Source organism: Watersipora subatra, chromosome 2, assembly GCF_963576615.1.
Source record: "Watersipora subatra chromosome 2, tzWatSuba1.1, whole genome shotgun sequence".
Taxonomy (NCBI): domain Eukaryota; kingdom Metazoa; phylum Bryozoa; class Gymnolaemata; order Cheilostomatida; family Watersiporidae; genus Watersipora; species Watersipora subatra.
Genome location: NC_088709.1, coordinates 37,977,883 through 37,995,171, shown reverse-complemented (window position 1 = coordinate 37,995,171; position 17,289 = coordinate 37,977,883). Strand labels below are relative to the sequence as shown.

The 17,289-nt window shown below is 35.4% G+C and overlaps 1 protein-coding gene across 3 annotated transcripts; it reads right to left on the bottom strand.

Annotated features, from left to right (window-relative positions):
• Nucleotides 1-1,251: 1,251 nt before the first annotated feature.
• On the bottom strand, nucleotides 1,252-16,786 carry LOC137388855 (neuronal acetylcholine receptor subunit alpha-7-like). Of its 3 annotated transcripts, none has more exons than XM_068075319.1 (8): nucleotides 16,709-16,786; nucleotides 13,464-13,573; nucleotides 12,464-12,723; nucleotides 11,149-11,346; nucleotides 9,551-9,637; nucleotides 7,764-7,873; nucleotides 2,993-3,235; nucleotides 1,252-2,282 (listed from the first exon to the last, which is right to left on the bottom strand). In XM_068075319.1, exons 1-8 carry the CDS (start codon nucleotides 16,760-16,762, stop codon nucleotides 2,016-2,018), a joined length of 1,329 nt encoding a protein of 442 aa, XP_067931420.1. In that variant the 5' UTR covers nucleotides 16,763-16,786; the 3' UTR covers nucleotides 1,252-2,015. The 3 variants fall into 3 exon arrangements, with proteins under 3 accessions (XP_067931420.1, XP_067931423.1, XP_067931422.1); XM_068075322.1 differs by having other exon boundaries at nucleotides 3,134-3,235; XM_068075321.1 differs by having other exon boundaries at nucleotides 13,473-13,573.
• Nucleotides 16,787-17,289: the final 503 nt, after the last annotated feature.

Here is a 17,289-nt window from a genome sequence, read left to right as displayed (position 1 = left end):
GTGGCAACCACTGTTTATAAGCTGTTTTTATTACCCATGCAATGCCGGAAATTCATCTATTTACTGTGTAAATCATAAATTCTAAAAAGAATTCTCTACTTTTCTTGATTGCAATGAGTAGACTATCATTCAGGAGATTCTTGCTCTTTTAATGTACAGTATAGAGGTAAGAAAACTCTAGTTTGTAATTGAGTGAGAGCACTAATTACACTTCAACTATCAACTAGCCATTAAGTTTTCCGAGTACTACATAGTTTAGTATACGACAGAATACTTGCTATCAGAGCCAGTCATAGCATTATTAGAAAAAAGTTTTGCCTCGTTTAGCTACTTACCGGCAAACAAAAAATATTAGCTTATCAATTGCGGTAAAGCGACTTAGTGTACTTGCTGAAGCAAGTAATTTATTACAAATATAACAAATAACAATAGAGCTACTAATAAAACTACTACAAATATCTTTTAGTAGTAATGCTTTGTATCTTTCTACAAACAATATAATGATGAGTTGTACTCTCTTTTCCTTATACCAGGTAATTTTGGTAACCGACTGTAGTAAGTTTTTCATTGAGCTATGTAGCCTGAGTTTTTTAAAAGGCGGATAAACTGTCATTTTCATCTTCTAATCTTATATGTAATGCTAGTGCAAAGATTGTCTGCACGTGTAACTTAGGGTACTTTGTGCGAGCCAATATTGGTGACCTTGACAAGGCAGTTACTATCAAAGTTAGTTTATACCATAGAGCTGTATTATTAATGCTATTAACTTGAAATAGGATGATTGTGTTAGACAGTTGGTGTCTAATCATCCTCAACTATGAAGGACAAGCAAAACTTATTCATTCTTCTAAATTGATTGCCATGAATGCATTTATTCAACGTCTTCTTTGCAACCAAAATGATTAATTTGAGCACTTTATTAGACTGTGCTTCTAAGATTCACTTGATTCTAGATATATGTCACATTATGTGACATATATCACTAGATATATGTCACATTATGTGACATATATCACTAGATATATGTCACATTTGAGGTTGAAATCAAAAATAAATCTTACTCTCTATTCTTAAAAATTGTAAAGACATGATAAAGTTGCATAAACAAACTCAATAAAAATTGTTTTAAATTCTAAGACACACTATCAAACAGGTTTGTATACTAAAAATATTTGAAATGTCTTCAGCTTACTGCAGGTAGCCTATACATAGCCTACAGGTAGCTCACACATAGCCTACAGGTAGCCCACACATAGCCTACAGGTAGCCCACACATAGCCTACAGGTAGCTCACACATAGCCTACAGGTAGCCCATACGTAGCCTACAGGTAGCCCATACATAGCCTACAGGTAGCCCATACATAGCCTACAGGTAGCCCACACATAGCCTACAGGTAGCCCATACATAGCCTACAGGTAGCCCACACATAGCCTACAGGTAGCCCATACATAGCCTACAGGTAGCCCACACATAGCCTACAGGTAGCCAGTACATAGCCTACAGGTAGCCCATACATAGCCTACAGGTAGCCCACACATAGCCTACAGGTAGCCCACACATAGCCTACAGGTAGCCCATACATAGCCTACAGGTAGCCCACACATAGCCTACAGGTAGCCCATACATAGCCTACAGGTAGCCCACACATAGCCTACAGGTAGCCAGTACATAGCCTACAGTTGAATAGCACAGCTTAGGAGATGCACACTCAGAGACAGATTTAATGTCCAGCATAATTGAGATATATAAAGTTGATTTTTTACTTCATTATATAGATCAAATGAAACATACTTCCTATTGACCTACAAAAATCATAACCATCTACAGTATATGTATAGAGTTATGTATAGAGTTATGTATAGAGTTATGTATAGAGTTATGTATAGAGTTATGTATAGAGTTATGTCTTGTAGATGCTGAATGAGCTATGTACTCAACTAGCTGTATAATTGACAACTGTGTTCAGTAGTGAAAAAAAGAAATAAAAATAAAATTTGTCAAATCTTTATGAAGTCATGTAATAATTTCCTGTGATGATGCAAACATATTTGGCACAGTAAGTAAAATAGCGCAGGTTGATGTGAGGGTGAGTATCAGGAACACCCATAGCAGGAGTCTATCTATAACTCTAGAGGCAAACTTCCAGTCTGCCACCACTTTTTCCTCTTCTTGCTTCTTTTTCATTTGTTCTGTGATTAGCCTTAGTTCTTTTAGAATGGTTCTGAGCTCTGTACGGGTAGGTGTGCAGTCTGATAAGGAAGGAGATGGACTTCTGTTTACCTTCAAATAAAAAATATTTTTTGTAAAAACAACTAAAAGCAGTATAAATTTTTTAGCAGACCAAAACTTTTAGGCAGAACCATTTTGAAAACATACTTTTTACTTTTCAAGTATAGAAAGCGAAAAGTTTATCTACTTGTGTAGAGCTAATCACAAATATTAGCTTTCAAATAGTACTACAAATCTTATCGTAATTATTCAAGCCAATTATCAGTTATTACAATACAAATTAAAAAATAAGTAAAATGATTTCAAAAAGGTTTATTAAAAGGTGAAACTATGCGAATTTGGTACACTAGGATCAGTCCATTATGATGATACAGTCGGTTTTGGTAAAGAAAAGATTAAAAAGCAAAAAAACTATGAAATATTAAAGATTCACATAAAAGGTTATACTCAAGCCAAATAATGTTGGCACAAACAGGTCTTACAAGGTTAGCTTCATAATTTAGTGGGAGGAGGCAACCCTGAGTGCAATACAATATGTGTTGTAAAAAGATTGGCTGTTCCTAGGTTGATGCTGCAAATGGAGTGGACTAGTGGTCATGTAGGTGGACGCTGAAAATGGAGTAGACTAGTGACCATGTAGGTAAACGCTGTAAATGGAGTGGACTGGTGACCCTGTGACCCTCTCTTAAACTGACTTTCTTATATATGGGATGTTCTACTGCGCTGGCCTCAAAAATGGTTATATTTAACAGAGAGCGTACCTCTTTGCCTTTATGAATGGAGAAGTCAGCGGAAGGAAGGTGGGGGCTGCCTGGCAGGCTGTAATCATCTTCATCTCTGATGTTACACATGAGGCTTTTGCTGCTGAGGGTGCTATATTCCTGTCGCTCTAGCCTGCTTACCTTTCCGCTTGAGCCTCTATGGTGGGCACTTCTAGGCTCTTCTTCTTCGGATTGTTTCATTCTTAGCAGCCAGGCCAGCCAGACACAAATGCCATTTTTTATCTAAAGAATAAATAAAATAGCCTGTTGTCAGTTTTGCTGTTTCATCTCTCACATTTGGACACCCGCGAGTTATCATTAACCTACTAGTACTTGTGTGTAAGACACAGGTCCTCATGTGTGGTAACAATGTGCGCAGTTTTAAAAAAGTGGTGAAGCAGTGAAGGCGGTAGCGGGCTCTGATGGGATTTGGAAGATTTGGGTTTGACTCCCTTGTAGGGCAATCTTTTTTTCTTAGGCTATTAATCAAATTCTAATCAGTCAAAATTTGGAACTTGAAGGTTAAATCGATCATTGAAGAAGTTGTAAGATCAGCAGAGTGCTTCACGCTTTCACTGCCATAATGTATGTAGATCCTTGCCTTGCCTTGCCAGACCTTGCCTGATCTGTAGTAACACTGTCCAATTGAATGGCTCATAAACAGATAACTCCAAAATCAATCAATTAAGATTTCACTTGCATACATAAAATGTAATGTTTAAATAGATAAAAAGATGTGTTTTTACTTACATTAATTGTTTTTTTTTCTTTAGATGTCTATCAAGATAGTTTTTAAGTCAGTTCGGGCTTGGTTTTGTACAAAATCGACTATATTTGAATTAATGTGTAGCCTCAAAAACAACCCACTTCACTATTCCTATAGATTGGTCATGTTTAGGGGTTTCTATGTCTCATACTGAGAACTTCAAAAATACTTCTTCCAATTATATATAGACAGTTGTAAGTTTTAATGTGCACCATTAGTAGCTTTTGTCTGCTGTTTAAATGTCTTTGGGTCAGCATATTATATCTGTTAAAACAGCGCACATTTCTTACTATGTTATATTTTATTCTTAAATCCATTGCAAACTTGTTATACGCTAGTACCCACTACTGGTACCCACTACTAGTACCCACTACTGGTACCCACTACTGGTACCCACTACTGGTACCCACTACTAGTACCCACTACTGGTACCCACTACTGGTACCCACTACTGGTACCCACTACTGGTACCCACTACTGGTACCCACTACTGGTACCCACTACTGGTACCCACTACTAGTACCCACTACTGGTACCCACTACTGGTACCCACTACTAGTACCCACTACTAGTACCCACTACTGGTACCCTGGAAGTTCGGTGTCCCAAAGGAAATGGTCAGGTGTAATACATAACTGCCAAAGCTGGTGTTTGGTGCAACTAGTAGAGTGTTTGGTGCAGCTAGAAGAGTGTTTGGTGCAGCAAGTAGAGTGTTTGGTGCAACTAGTAGAGTGTTTGGTGCAGCTAGAAGAGTGTTTGGTGCAGCTAGTAGAGTGTTTGGTGCAGCTAGTAGAGTGTTTGGTGCAGCTAGTAGAGTGTTTGGTGCAACTAGTAGAGTGTTTGGGGCAGCTAGTAAAGTGTTTGGTGCAGCTAGTAGAGTGTTTGGTGACTCTAGTAAAGTGTTTGGACGCTATTAGCGTTCAGACAAAAAAGTGTTTGTACGCTAATATTGACTAGTTATGCAGTGCAGAAGAAAAGTTGAGGTTAGAAGACATTGTGGAAGGCATTTAACAACTAAAAAATGTTTGTTCTTTTGAAAGCAACAATCAATGCAACAGGCTGAGCAAGCGATGCAAATATTTTTGTTTCAAAAACGATAATCTTTGTTTCTGCACTTATTATTAAGTATGATTAATTTATGTCACTTGTTCATGAATATAGACTGGTAGCATTTGGTAGATTATTGTTATATAACTTATAAATTTGCAGATTTATAGCATATTATTTGATGACATCATTGCAGTAATCTGATCTTACAAAGGATCAACGATCGTAACTCCTCTTCTCTTGCACATAAAAAGCTAGTTTTGGCTGCGATCTGTAGCAAACATATCAATGACTGCAATGAGCTTTTATGCAACATTGTTACATATAAGTATAAAATAAAAATATACCTTAGAATTTAGAATGAAGTTAGAATGAAGTGAAAATTGAAATCTCCAACAAATTGCAAAGCAGGACACAGGCTATAATGTAACTGGTAGAGATATTTTTCGGCTTTCCAATGCATATTTATTAAGAGATCTTTGACAAGTTGGAAGTAATTTAGCAGATTTATTGCATCCAAAAGGGTTAAGGTCACTCCACCCAAAGGAGAGGGCAGAGTATAGGCGACATGTGCTTTGCTCATAAAAGGGCTAATTTTATCTTTCCAAAATCTTGACGAATATTTGACATACATAACGAATACATTTGACGAATACATAATGCCAGATTCGGAACGCCACCTTTATTTGACCGCCACTATAGAGAAAGGGTTGAAAAATAGAGCGTCATAGTGTTCAAAAAGGAGTTTTACGGTATATGGTATATGAAGGATAACTTAAAGGTTGATTTGCAACAAAATTCGCATTACAGTTATTTGGTATTAAAAGATTCACGACGTCTTACCCTGCTGTGTTGTAGGTGCAAAGTATGTGGAAATGTGATTACAAGCTCTTAGAAGCTCAAAAACGAATAGTTATTCGCAGCCATCTCAAAAACGTCGTAGATTGGAAATAATATTGGAACAGGTAATTAAAAAAATGTTTACCACTCATATTCAAATCTACTGCTGTTGACATCACCCTTTTATACATGTAAATCACTTTTAGATATCGTAAAGTGACACATTAGCCAAAACTACCTCTGTTTTGTTTGCTAATGCCCTGAAACATGACAAAAGCTAAGGACACTTTGAGTGAGTTCACACACAGTTCACACGGCTCCCTGCAATAAGGTGAAAACCAGAGCCGCATTGGGCATGTTTAGGCTGAGCAAGTTAGCAATGAAAAGACAAATCATAAAGTAATTTCAAAATAGTGCTATTATAATAATAATTACTATTATTATTATTATTATTATTATTATTATTATTATTATTATTATTATTATTATTATTATTTGTTCAGAGCTAGTGCATAGTGGTTTGTTTACTTTGGTGGAGATAAAGCTATGTTATTCTTTTTATCATCGTTTTATATTTTCTGTTTATAATTCAATCATAAGTTTACTCACAAGTGATCAATATATATATATATATATATATATATATATATATATATATATATATATATATATATATATATATATATATATATATATATATGTATATATATGCTCAACTTAAATAACTGGACAAAGACAAATGATGGAGAAAGATTTGGGTAACAGAGTAGGTAGCACTGTAACAGAGGCCTGTAGCACTGATTATGAGCCTAATATAGGCAGGTTGCTGACAATTTTAAAGAAGCTATCGAATAGTCCATAATTGACAGCTTACGTAGAAAACATTTGTAATAGATTGAGGAGGTGCCAATAGATGGTACCGGACAGGAGTGCAAGACAGAGTAAGAAGACAGGAGTGCAGGACAGAGTAACAAGACAGGGGTGCATGACAGAGTAACAAGACAGGGGTGCAGGACAGAGTAACAAGACAGGGGTGCAGGACAGAGTAACAAGACAGGGGTGCATGACAGAGTAACAAGACAGGGGTGCAGGACAGAGTAACAAGACAGGGGTGCATGACAGAGTAACAAGACAGGGGTGCAGGACAGAGTAACAAGACAGGGGTGCATGACAGAGTAACAAGACAGGGGTGCATGACAGAGTAACAAGACAGGGGTGCAAAACAGGGATATAACGCAGAGGTACAAGTGAAACTTTCAGATGTCAATTGTACACCTAGCACAGCTAAAATTGTACACCTAGCACAGCTAAAATTGTACACCTAAAGCACAGCTAAAATTGTACACCTAGCACAGCTAAAATTGTACACCTAGCACAGCTAAAATTGTACACCTAGCACAGCTAAAATTGTACACCTAGCACAGCTAAAATTGTACACCTAGCACAGCTAAAATTGTACACTATTGTGCACAATTTCAAGAGAAATAGTAGTTAGAGGTAGTTTTGTATTGATTAGAGTATTTACACAAGAGTATGCGACAACCTCGAGTTTCGTTCATTGACAGCAAAACCATCAATAAGTCAGGATCCAAAATTTATATATAAGTATTTTAATGCCTCTCGGTTGCAATAACCAGAGGATTGTCTTATAAGAAACAGCGAGCTAAAAATGTTTCGCTGGATTTGTTTGTGGGTCATGAATAGGGCAAAGTCTATCTTGGCCATGTCTTACCGCAAGCGGCTTGTAGAGGCAAATTTTTACTTTATGGTAAGGAGGACTAAATGGATGCATATTGGATTTTCCATTCTTCAATAAAAAAGATTTTCCGGTATCTCGCCACAAGCATGGCTCTAAGATGTGCGTTGGAAACCTAAATGCAACCCTACTATCCAGTTTTAGCCTTAGCAAAATGCGCACTTAGCTTTAGCGAACCGCGCACTTAGCCTTAGTGAACCACACACTTAGCCTTACCAAACCGCCCATTTAGCCTTAAGAAACAGCGCACAAGCTAGCCGCCAAAAAGGAGAGACTGATGGCAGCAAGTGATGGCAATGACTTGAGGTGTGTAAGTGGAGGCTATTTATAGGTAATAAGTAATAAGCATTAGGTAAACTTGCATATGCAGGCATCCGATGAGTCATCGCTCCTCTATGATGGTAACTCAAAACGAGCACTGCGAAGGCGACAGAAGATGAGTTTAACAGCATCACACAGCAGAAGTACACGGCTGCAAATATACAGTTCATTGCAGTTGTTTGTGCAATATAGATTGGTACTAACAACTTGACCTTCTAGCTTTTGAACAACTGAAATATAAAGAATAAAATGAATTATGATTTTTATTGAAAAAACAAGAGAAGAAATGATTAAGTCTTATAATAAACCTCCTTGATAAAGTCTGCACAATCTCACTTGAGAATTATAACTAATTCAGTATTCTATGTAAATAAACTGAATTTTATAGGAAAATTCTCAAATGGAGCTGAAAAACTGAGTTTAGCCTAGAATTGTAGTAATGAAAGTGTATTTCCATTGAACAAACTGTTTTAATTGTGAAGGAGCACCCCTTACCAACAAAAGTGTATACTTTAAGGTTTATAGCACGCAGACAGCGAAGAACTCTGTGAAGCTGTCTGCCCTTTCAGTCAAGTTAATAACAAGAGCAGCTCTGTAAAGAAAGATCTTATCCCAATAAAAAAGATATTGTTTGCTGCAAGCTATCTAAATATTGTTAAAGCTTTTGTCTGTACACCGGAGTGGTAACCGCTGGTGCAATCACTATGAAGTTGCATTTAACAGTTGATAAACTGTTCATAAATAATTTTACTTGTTATTTAGATAATTATTAAAGGTAGGAAGTGTGTTTGTACTTCTATAAACTACTCAGAAAGGTGCCGTAAGCATTTTGACCAAATTGTTGGTGTACTATGACTTCTATAATAGTAAACTATAAAATCATTGTTCTTAGTATCCTGGCAATCTGGTACAGCCTGTCCAGCCTTACTGTGTCGTAAGAGATGATCAGGTGTAATAGCTATACGTATAATTATTTTGCATTGCTAATAGGTAGTCGATTGTTACAGTTAGTCGTGTTCTGGGTAGCTAAGCGGAAGGTATGATCCCATCTTTTCAGCGTGGATTAGGAAAGATGGAAGAACTCAACTCTTGTTATAGCAAAGATTATAAATATAGTAAAACACCAAAGGTTTACTATAGTAAACATATAGGTTTACTATAGTAAACATATAGGTTTACTATAGTAAACATATAGGTTTACTATAGTAAACATATAGGTTTACTATAGTAAACATATAGGTTTACTATAGTAAACATAAAGGTTACTATAGTAAACATATAGGTTTACTATAGTAAACATAAAGGTTTACTACAGTAAACATATAGGTTTACTACAGTAAACATAAAGGTTTACTACAGTAAACATAAAGGTTTACTACAGTAAACATATAGGTTTACTATAGTAAACATATAGGTTTACTATAGTAAACATATAGGTTTACTATAGTAAACATAGTAGACCTTTAAGTAGTAGGAAAAGTAAATAGTTTGATATGCAACAAGCACATCCTCACTTATAGACATTTTTTATTATTGAAGATTTTAATTGTAATTTTAGGTCAACTGACTGCCAAGATGTTTCAAGATTAAAATCGACAAAACTTGATCGCAGTTAAAAAAACTCGGAACAAAAATATTTTCCTAAAAATGACGCCAATAGTCATGCTTCCTCAACAGATTAACTAAAACAACAAACAAAGTCTTGACTGATATTAAAATATCTATACTTTCTGATAACATCTATTAGAATTTGAAATGATCACACTTTTAATAGTAACAAGTGGACCTGCTTTGAGACAGTTTAGTATGAACTGATTAGCAGGCTCACCTATCACTGGAACTGCGTCTGAAGTTGCTGGAAGAGCCTCAGCTACCATCAGTTGAAACACTGTGAGAGACAGCAATATGGTCACACCTGAAACAGTGTGAGAGACAGCAATATGGTCACACCTGAAACAGTGTGAGAGACAGCAATATGGTCACACCTGAAACAATGTGAGAGACAGAAATATGGTCACACCTGAAACAATGTGAGAGACAGCAACATGGTCACACCTGAAACAATGTGAGAGACAGCAATATGGTCACACCTGAAACAATGTGAGAGACAGCAACATGGTCACACCTGAAACAGTGTGAGAGACAGCAACATGGTCACACCTGAAACAGTGTGAGAGACAGAAGTATGGTTACACCTGAAACAGTGTGAGAGACAGCAATATGGTCACACCTGAAACAGTGTGAGAGACAGCAATATGGTCACACCTGAAACAATGTGAGAGACAGCAATATGGTCACACCTGAAACAGTGTGAGAGACAACAATATGGTCACACCTGAAACAGTGTGAGAGACAGCAATATGGTCACATATGAAACAGTGTGAGAGACAGCAATATGGTCACACCTGAAACAGTGTGAGAGACAGCAATATGGTCACACCTGAAACAGTGTGAGAGACAGCAATATGGTCACACCTGAAACAGTGTGAGAGACAGCAATATGGTCACACCTGAAACACTGTGAGAGACAGCAATATGGTCACATATGAAACAGTGTGAGAGACAGCAATATGGTCACACCTGAAACAGTGTGAGAGACAGCAATATGGTCACACCTGAAACAGTGTGAGAGACAACAATATGGTCACATATGAAACAGTGTGAGAGACAGTAATATGGTCACACCTGAAACAGTGTGACAGAGACAGCAATATGGTCACATATGAAACAGTGTGAGAGACAGCAATATGGTCACACCTGAAACAGTGTGAGAGACAGCAATATGGTCACACCTGAAACACTGTGAGAGACAGCAATATGGTCACATATGAAACAGTGTGAGAGACAGCAATATGGTCACACCTGAAACAGTGTGAGAGACAGCAATATGGTCACATATGAAACAGTGTGAAATAAAATAAAATTTAGAGCTCAATTGTGGAGATTATCATGAGCTCAGGTCAAAACTATAAAAGTGAGATTTGATATGATATCATGAGATTAAAGACAATCAACGATAGTTGTATTTGATGTCTCATAAGTTTTAACATCAAATCATTTGTTGCAGATGTTCATCTGTAACTTACAGGACAAGTAGGGCTAAGCTAGGCTAAATAGGGCTGCAGTTCAAATATGACATCTGACTCACACCCTACAAAAAGATCTTTAACAATATACTGTTAATATTATTAAATATTTGAAGTGGAGATCTGCAGGAAAATTAGCTTGAAGCTGAAGCCAGATAGGCTTTTAACCTTTTTAAAACTATGTAACATTTATGACATGTCATAGTTTTAACGAACCACGAGTTTGAATACGGAGACAAGGAAATGTTAAACGGCTTTAGTTTAGCGAAAGGCAATTCTTTTGAGACAGCCATTAGAAGCGGGTAATAATGTTCAATGTAGCGAAGAATCTGATACTCACTAAATGAGATTTTTTCTCCTGCCTCACATGGTATTGTAAATGTGAGCAAGGTCAAAACAGCCAGCATAACACAGGGAAGAACTATGTTAACAAGATAATAGAGTTTTCTTCTCCTGACATTGATGGAGTATGTGAGATCTATATAAGGGTTATCAGGGCAACAATCATATAGTACCACATTCCTCTCTACTGGTACACCTACAAGCATAACCAAAGGTCTCAGTATGTAGTGGCCTCACAAATGGAAGGCGTGGTGCTCGTATAAAACTCTGTCTCTGATTGGGTAGTGGGTCAGCTTGTTTAGCATGATGGTTATAGTAGATATATTGAGTTGAATTAACAATAAAGTACATAGTAGTATGTATAAAAGGCTAGTTTACTTGCATAGCCTTGCATTTTCAAAAGACTGCATTGATGTGCTTTATTCCTCTTACTTTCAGTTATTTTAGAAAACCTTAGGCTATCAGAGAAACCTAGAAGCTCAATAAATTCTGGAAGAGCAGTAAGAAATTTGCATAATCATGCATAATTACTAAAGTTTTAGAATGTGGTAAATTATAAAAATAAATTAAAATTGGTTCAATTATATCTGGACATTTGTCATGTACAATTAAGATACCTTATATAAGACACCATATATAAGATACCGTATATAAGACACCGTATATAAGATACCGTATATAAGATACCGTATATAAGACACCGTATATAAGATACCGTATATAAGATACCGTATATAAGATAACGTATATAAGATACCGTATATAAGATACCTTATATAAAACACCATATATAAGATACCGTATATAAGATACCGTATATAAGATACCGTATATAAGACACCGTATATAAGATACCGTATATAAGATACCGTATATAAGACACCGTATATAAGATACCGTATATAAGACACCGTATATAAGATACCGTATATAAGATACCGTATATAAGATACCGTATATAAGATAATGTATATAAGATACCGTATATAAGATACCGTATACAAGATACCGTATATAAGACACCGTATATAAGATACCGTATATAGGATACCGTACATAAGATACCGTATATAAGATACTGTAAATAAGGTACCGTATGTAAATTGTAAGACACGAGACTAATGTAAAGTATAAAATGTAATTAGGTGTATTTTGAAGTGAACTTGGTTGCCTCTCCAGTTACAAGTTAAATCTCCATTAGCACATACAGTAACTTACATAAACAGTAACAGGCAATTTCAAAATACCTCTCAAAAAACATAACTAACCAGATAGGGATAAAGGTTTCAGTTTTTGTCTGTTTTACTATTTACCAAGCAAGTCCCACTCTCCGCTTTTTCTGTACCCATCCGTGCTGCCGGTGCTGACTCCTGCTTGCACCTTTAAGTTTATCTTTGTCCCGTCATATGTCCAAGAACCAAACTTGAGTTGACACGATTGGATATCAAATGGGAACCACCTGATGTTAATGAGACAAGAGCTGGTAAAGATACCGGGTGGCATCTGCTGCACAAATCCACTGTTGTAGACGACCATATTGACTGGGTAGCTGCCGTCAAACTTGGGATCAGCGCTGTAGAATGAAAAAATGAAAAATAGTTTAACTTGAGTTAAAAACAAAAACTTTTCTAGAGCAAAACCTTGCAAGTCTAGTTTGCTTTTGCCAGTTGCTGTTGCCAGTTGCCAAATGACAGGTGACAAGTGACAGGTGCCAAGTGACAGGTGACAAGTGACAGGTGACACCCGTATCACGATGCGAATGTTTAATTCTGACAAGCTTTTTACTTTAAGAATAAAATGATATAAAATAAAAAGCTATTGCATCTTTCTACTTCATGGTATTAGTTATATTTACATTTAAAGTTTGGAAGCAATTATTGATGTTTCTGTTTAACTGCCCGTCTTTTCTAGCAACGACTCCGAAAATGTTTTGCCATTCTCTCAATTTATTTTGTCATAAACAGACATGAGCTGCTACAAATATTGATGAGTTAAAAACTGACAGGCCAGAGGTTTTTACTCTTCACAAGGAGCACTCTGTATTTCCTGTATTAGTATTTATTTAATAATGATAATAACAATAATCATAGTGATAATAATAATAACCATAATAAAATAATCAATATAATATAATCGTAATAATCATAATGGCAGTAACAACAACGATGATAATGTTTAATTATGTTAAAAATGTTAATTACCTTAAATTTTTACCATGGAAAATTATTATTAAGGAAAACAAAATGTTATCTTTTAATCGTTTTACTAATGCTTTGTTATTAAACAACAAATGTATAAGTAGATAAATTTAACCTGTTATACATGAGAATGTCTGGCTTCCAGAGTAATTTTGCAGGCAGTCTAATTTCAGTTATGTTCTCATAGTCCGCAGGATTCCAGGCTAGTTTGTAATCACTCCATTGCTGCAACATCCTACTGCACTTTAAAATTGGGTTTCAATTCATCTTTTTAAGAGCAGCGATAACAGCAGCAGATAACAGCAGCAGATAACAGCAGCAGATAACAGCAGCAGATAACAGCAGCAGATAACAGCAGCAGATAACAGCAGCAGATAGCAGCAGCAGATAACAGCAGCAGATAACAGCAGCAGATAGCCACCATTATGAAAGTTTTGAACTATTATGCGTAGTTAATGTGGTATTAATTTTAATGTGAGATTAAAATTTTAAAAAATCGCTACACAATTTATGTTAATCCATAAAAAATATTTTTGTTTTTCTTGTACTAGCTGGTTAGTCTCACTGTTCTTTGCTGACTGCCGATCTCCTACAGGGCATCGAACTGCCACAAGCACTAGTAGCTAGTAGCTAGTAGCTAATATGTATATGGTTACACGATGTAGTTGTTCTGGGCAAAGTTATGCCTTAGTAATTCAGCTCTGACTGGTAGAATATACTGTCTTTATTTCAGACATTGAAAGCCATGGATGTATGTAAGTAGTGAGCTATCGATAATTATGTTACTAGATAGTCCTATTTACATCTATGGTTCCTCTCTTCTTCATGTTCCTGCTAACAGTTGCTTAGCAGCGATAGGATGTTAAACTATTACAATGCTCTAATCTAATTGGCTGTCAATTCTTAGAAGGTTAGCGAGTTGATGAAAATCACCTGTACTAATTGTACACAATGATCAGGTGTATCAATTGTACACAATGGCCAGGTGTACTAATTGTACACAATGATCAGGTGTACTAATTGTATACAATGATCAGGTGTACTAGATGTAGACAATGATCAGGTGTACTAATTGTACACAATGATCAGGTGTACTAAATGTACGCAATGATCAGGGGTACTAATTGTACACAATAATCAGGGGTACTAACTGTACACAATAAGCAGGGGTACTAGTTGTACACATTGATCAGGTGTACTAGTTGGTCATCCATGACAGTACTAAATTAATATTGTTCACAGCTGTAAAGTAACATTGTTTGTGAGCGATTAAAAGAAACATTTTAAATTTGAGCACATGTTGTTTAAAAATGGCTTGAGATATGAAGGGCATGTACAAATGTGGTAGTTGCCATTTTGGACTTGAGAAAAAAATGAATCGCTACAGGTCTGATCATCTCATCTGAAAAGCCACATATTATCAGTTACCAGTTACTGGTTACTGGTTACTGTTTACTGGTTACTGGTTACTGGCAGATGTTTACTGCAAATTTAAAGAATGCAGGTAGACAACTCTTAAACGAATCATCTCTACACAATTAGTAGAAGCATTGTTTCATTTGAATGCGTTGAGCAGATAACTCCTATCCTAATTAAACTTCATGTAAGTTCAGTTATTAAAATGTCCTATGCACATCTATGTCTATGTCCTATGCACGTCTATGTCTATGTCCTATGCACGTCTATGTCTATGTACTATGCACGTCTATGTCTATGTCCTATGCACGTCTATGTCTATGTCCTATGTATGGCTTTTTATTATACTTGTAGTGTAGACTTCATAAGCTAAACAAAATACATGAAGCCTTTGTCTGTATCAGAAAAGAAGGAAGTGTGGAGCAGACAAATGCATTTCATTTTTCCCTTACATCATTTAGTTTTGAGGGCAGCTAATTCAACCCTCTCATTAACCCTTATTATTCACCAAATATTCTTGTGCAAACTATAATAACTTGAGCAGGTGGTTTAAACAAATATTTCAAATATAATAGATTTTAGCATTAATAACTACAACATTAAACACATGTTTGCATAGTCATTTATAAGAACAATAAGAACAATACGACCATATAAAATAGCTGTGAAATATTTTAGAGATAATGGCTCTAAAGCAAACAACTTCTATGTTGTTGACGCGCAGCGATTATCACTATTAAGCTGAAATGCGTGAGAAAGTTTCTTTAGAAACTCTTGTGCAACACCTCTGCCTCTTTGATCAAATGAGGTGATAACAAGTGTCAATAGGTGGCAACAGGTGTCTAGAATATCAGTCATTGGCTCTGAGAACGTTCGGAACAGTTTATATTTATGATCATAAAAAATTTACATTTTGTAATAGTGTTAATATCTAGCATAGAAATCATCAACGTGACACCTGAGTTTGCGGTCTTTTTAAAGTGAGAGTTTAACAACAGTTTTCAGTTTATTATTATTAAAGTATTTTACTCATGTATAAATATATTTATATGCGTATACATATACATATATATGTATATATACATATATATGTATATATATATACATATACGGTATATATACATATATACATATATTAATGTATATACATATATATATGTATATATACATACATATATGTATATATACATATATATAAGTATGTATATACATATGTATACATATATATACATATATATATATATATATGTATATATAAAATGTTTAACTTATAGAGTGAAGTTCCACTTATACATATTTCAAAATTTAGCTCTGATTTATCATTGAGCACTCTGTAACGAACTGTGCAGCATCCACTTTGTCTATATATATATATATATATATATATATATATATATATATATATATATATATATATATATATATATATATATATATATATATATATATATATATATATATATATATATATATATATATATATATATATATATATATATATATATATATATGTATATATGTATATATGTGGCTGCCATACAAAGAAACTTAACTGTAGAATGCTAGAGTTTAAATTTTAAAGGTACTAGGTAAAAACACTGTGTTGGTTTGAGTCAGTCTGGTAAGTGATGCGCTACTAGTGACTAACAACTGGTAAGTGATGCAGCACTAGTGACTAACCACTGGTAAGTGATGCACTACTAGTGACTAGCAACTGGTAAGTGATGCACTACTAGTGACTAACAACTGGTAAGTGATGCACTACTAGTGACTAGAAACTGGTAAGTGATGCACTACCAGTGACTAGCAACTGGTAAGTGATGCACTACTAGTGACTAACCACTGGTAAGTGATGCACTACTAGTGACTAGCAACTGGTAAGTGATGCACTACTAGTGACTAACAACTGGTAAGTGATGCACTACTAGTGACTAGAAGCCCTACCATGATGAGCCAGAGATTGGTTTGGATGACTTGATTCTTTTCGTCAACGTCCATTATCTGCTGCAAAGTTATTTGAAATTCGACTGAGAGTGCTTCGCCATCCACCTTAGAGGGCCTTTCATAGGCATTGTAACTTTTGAGTAAAGCTTTTATAAGGCGATCTTCAGCAGGGCTTGTTTCGGTGACATCTAGTGAGAATAGATAAAATAAAGACAAAAATTGTTTTAAATATTGAAAAATAATCAATTACAGAATTCACATAGAGAATTAGATTAATCTTAGGATAAGCTCAGCTAGATGTGTAGTTGTGTGAAGTTGTTCTGTATGCCAAGCTCTGCCAAATTTTTGCCAAATTCTCCCTTACTATATCCTTGAAGTTTTCTTGAAAAGGTCAACAATTTTCTTGTAGATTTTACTGTATGTAAACCACACTGTACGCAATCATCACTCTATGTACATTTTTTGCAAAGCCTTTCAAGTTGTACTGTATTTGTTGTATGTAGAAACTTAAACTTTATAAAGATTATATATACATGTAAAAAAGTTCTCTGTTTACCAAACATAAACGATGAGTAACAACT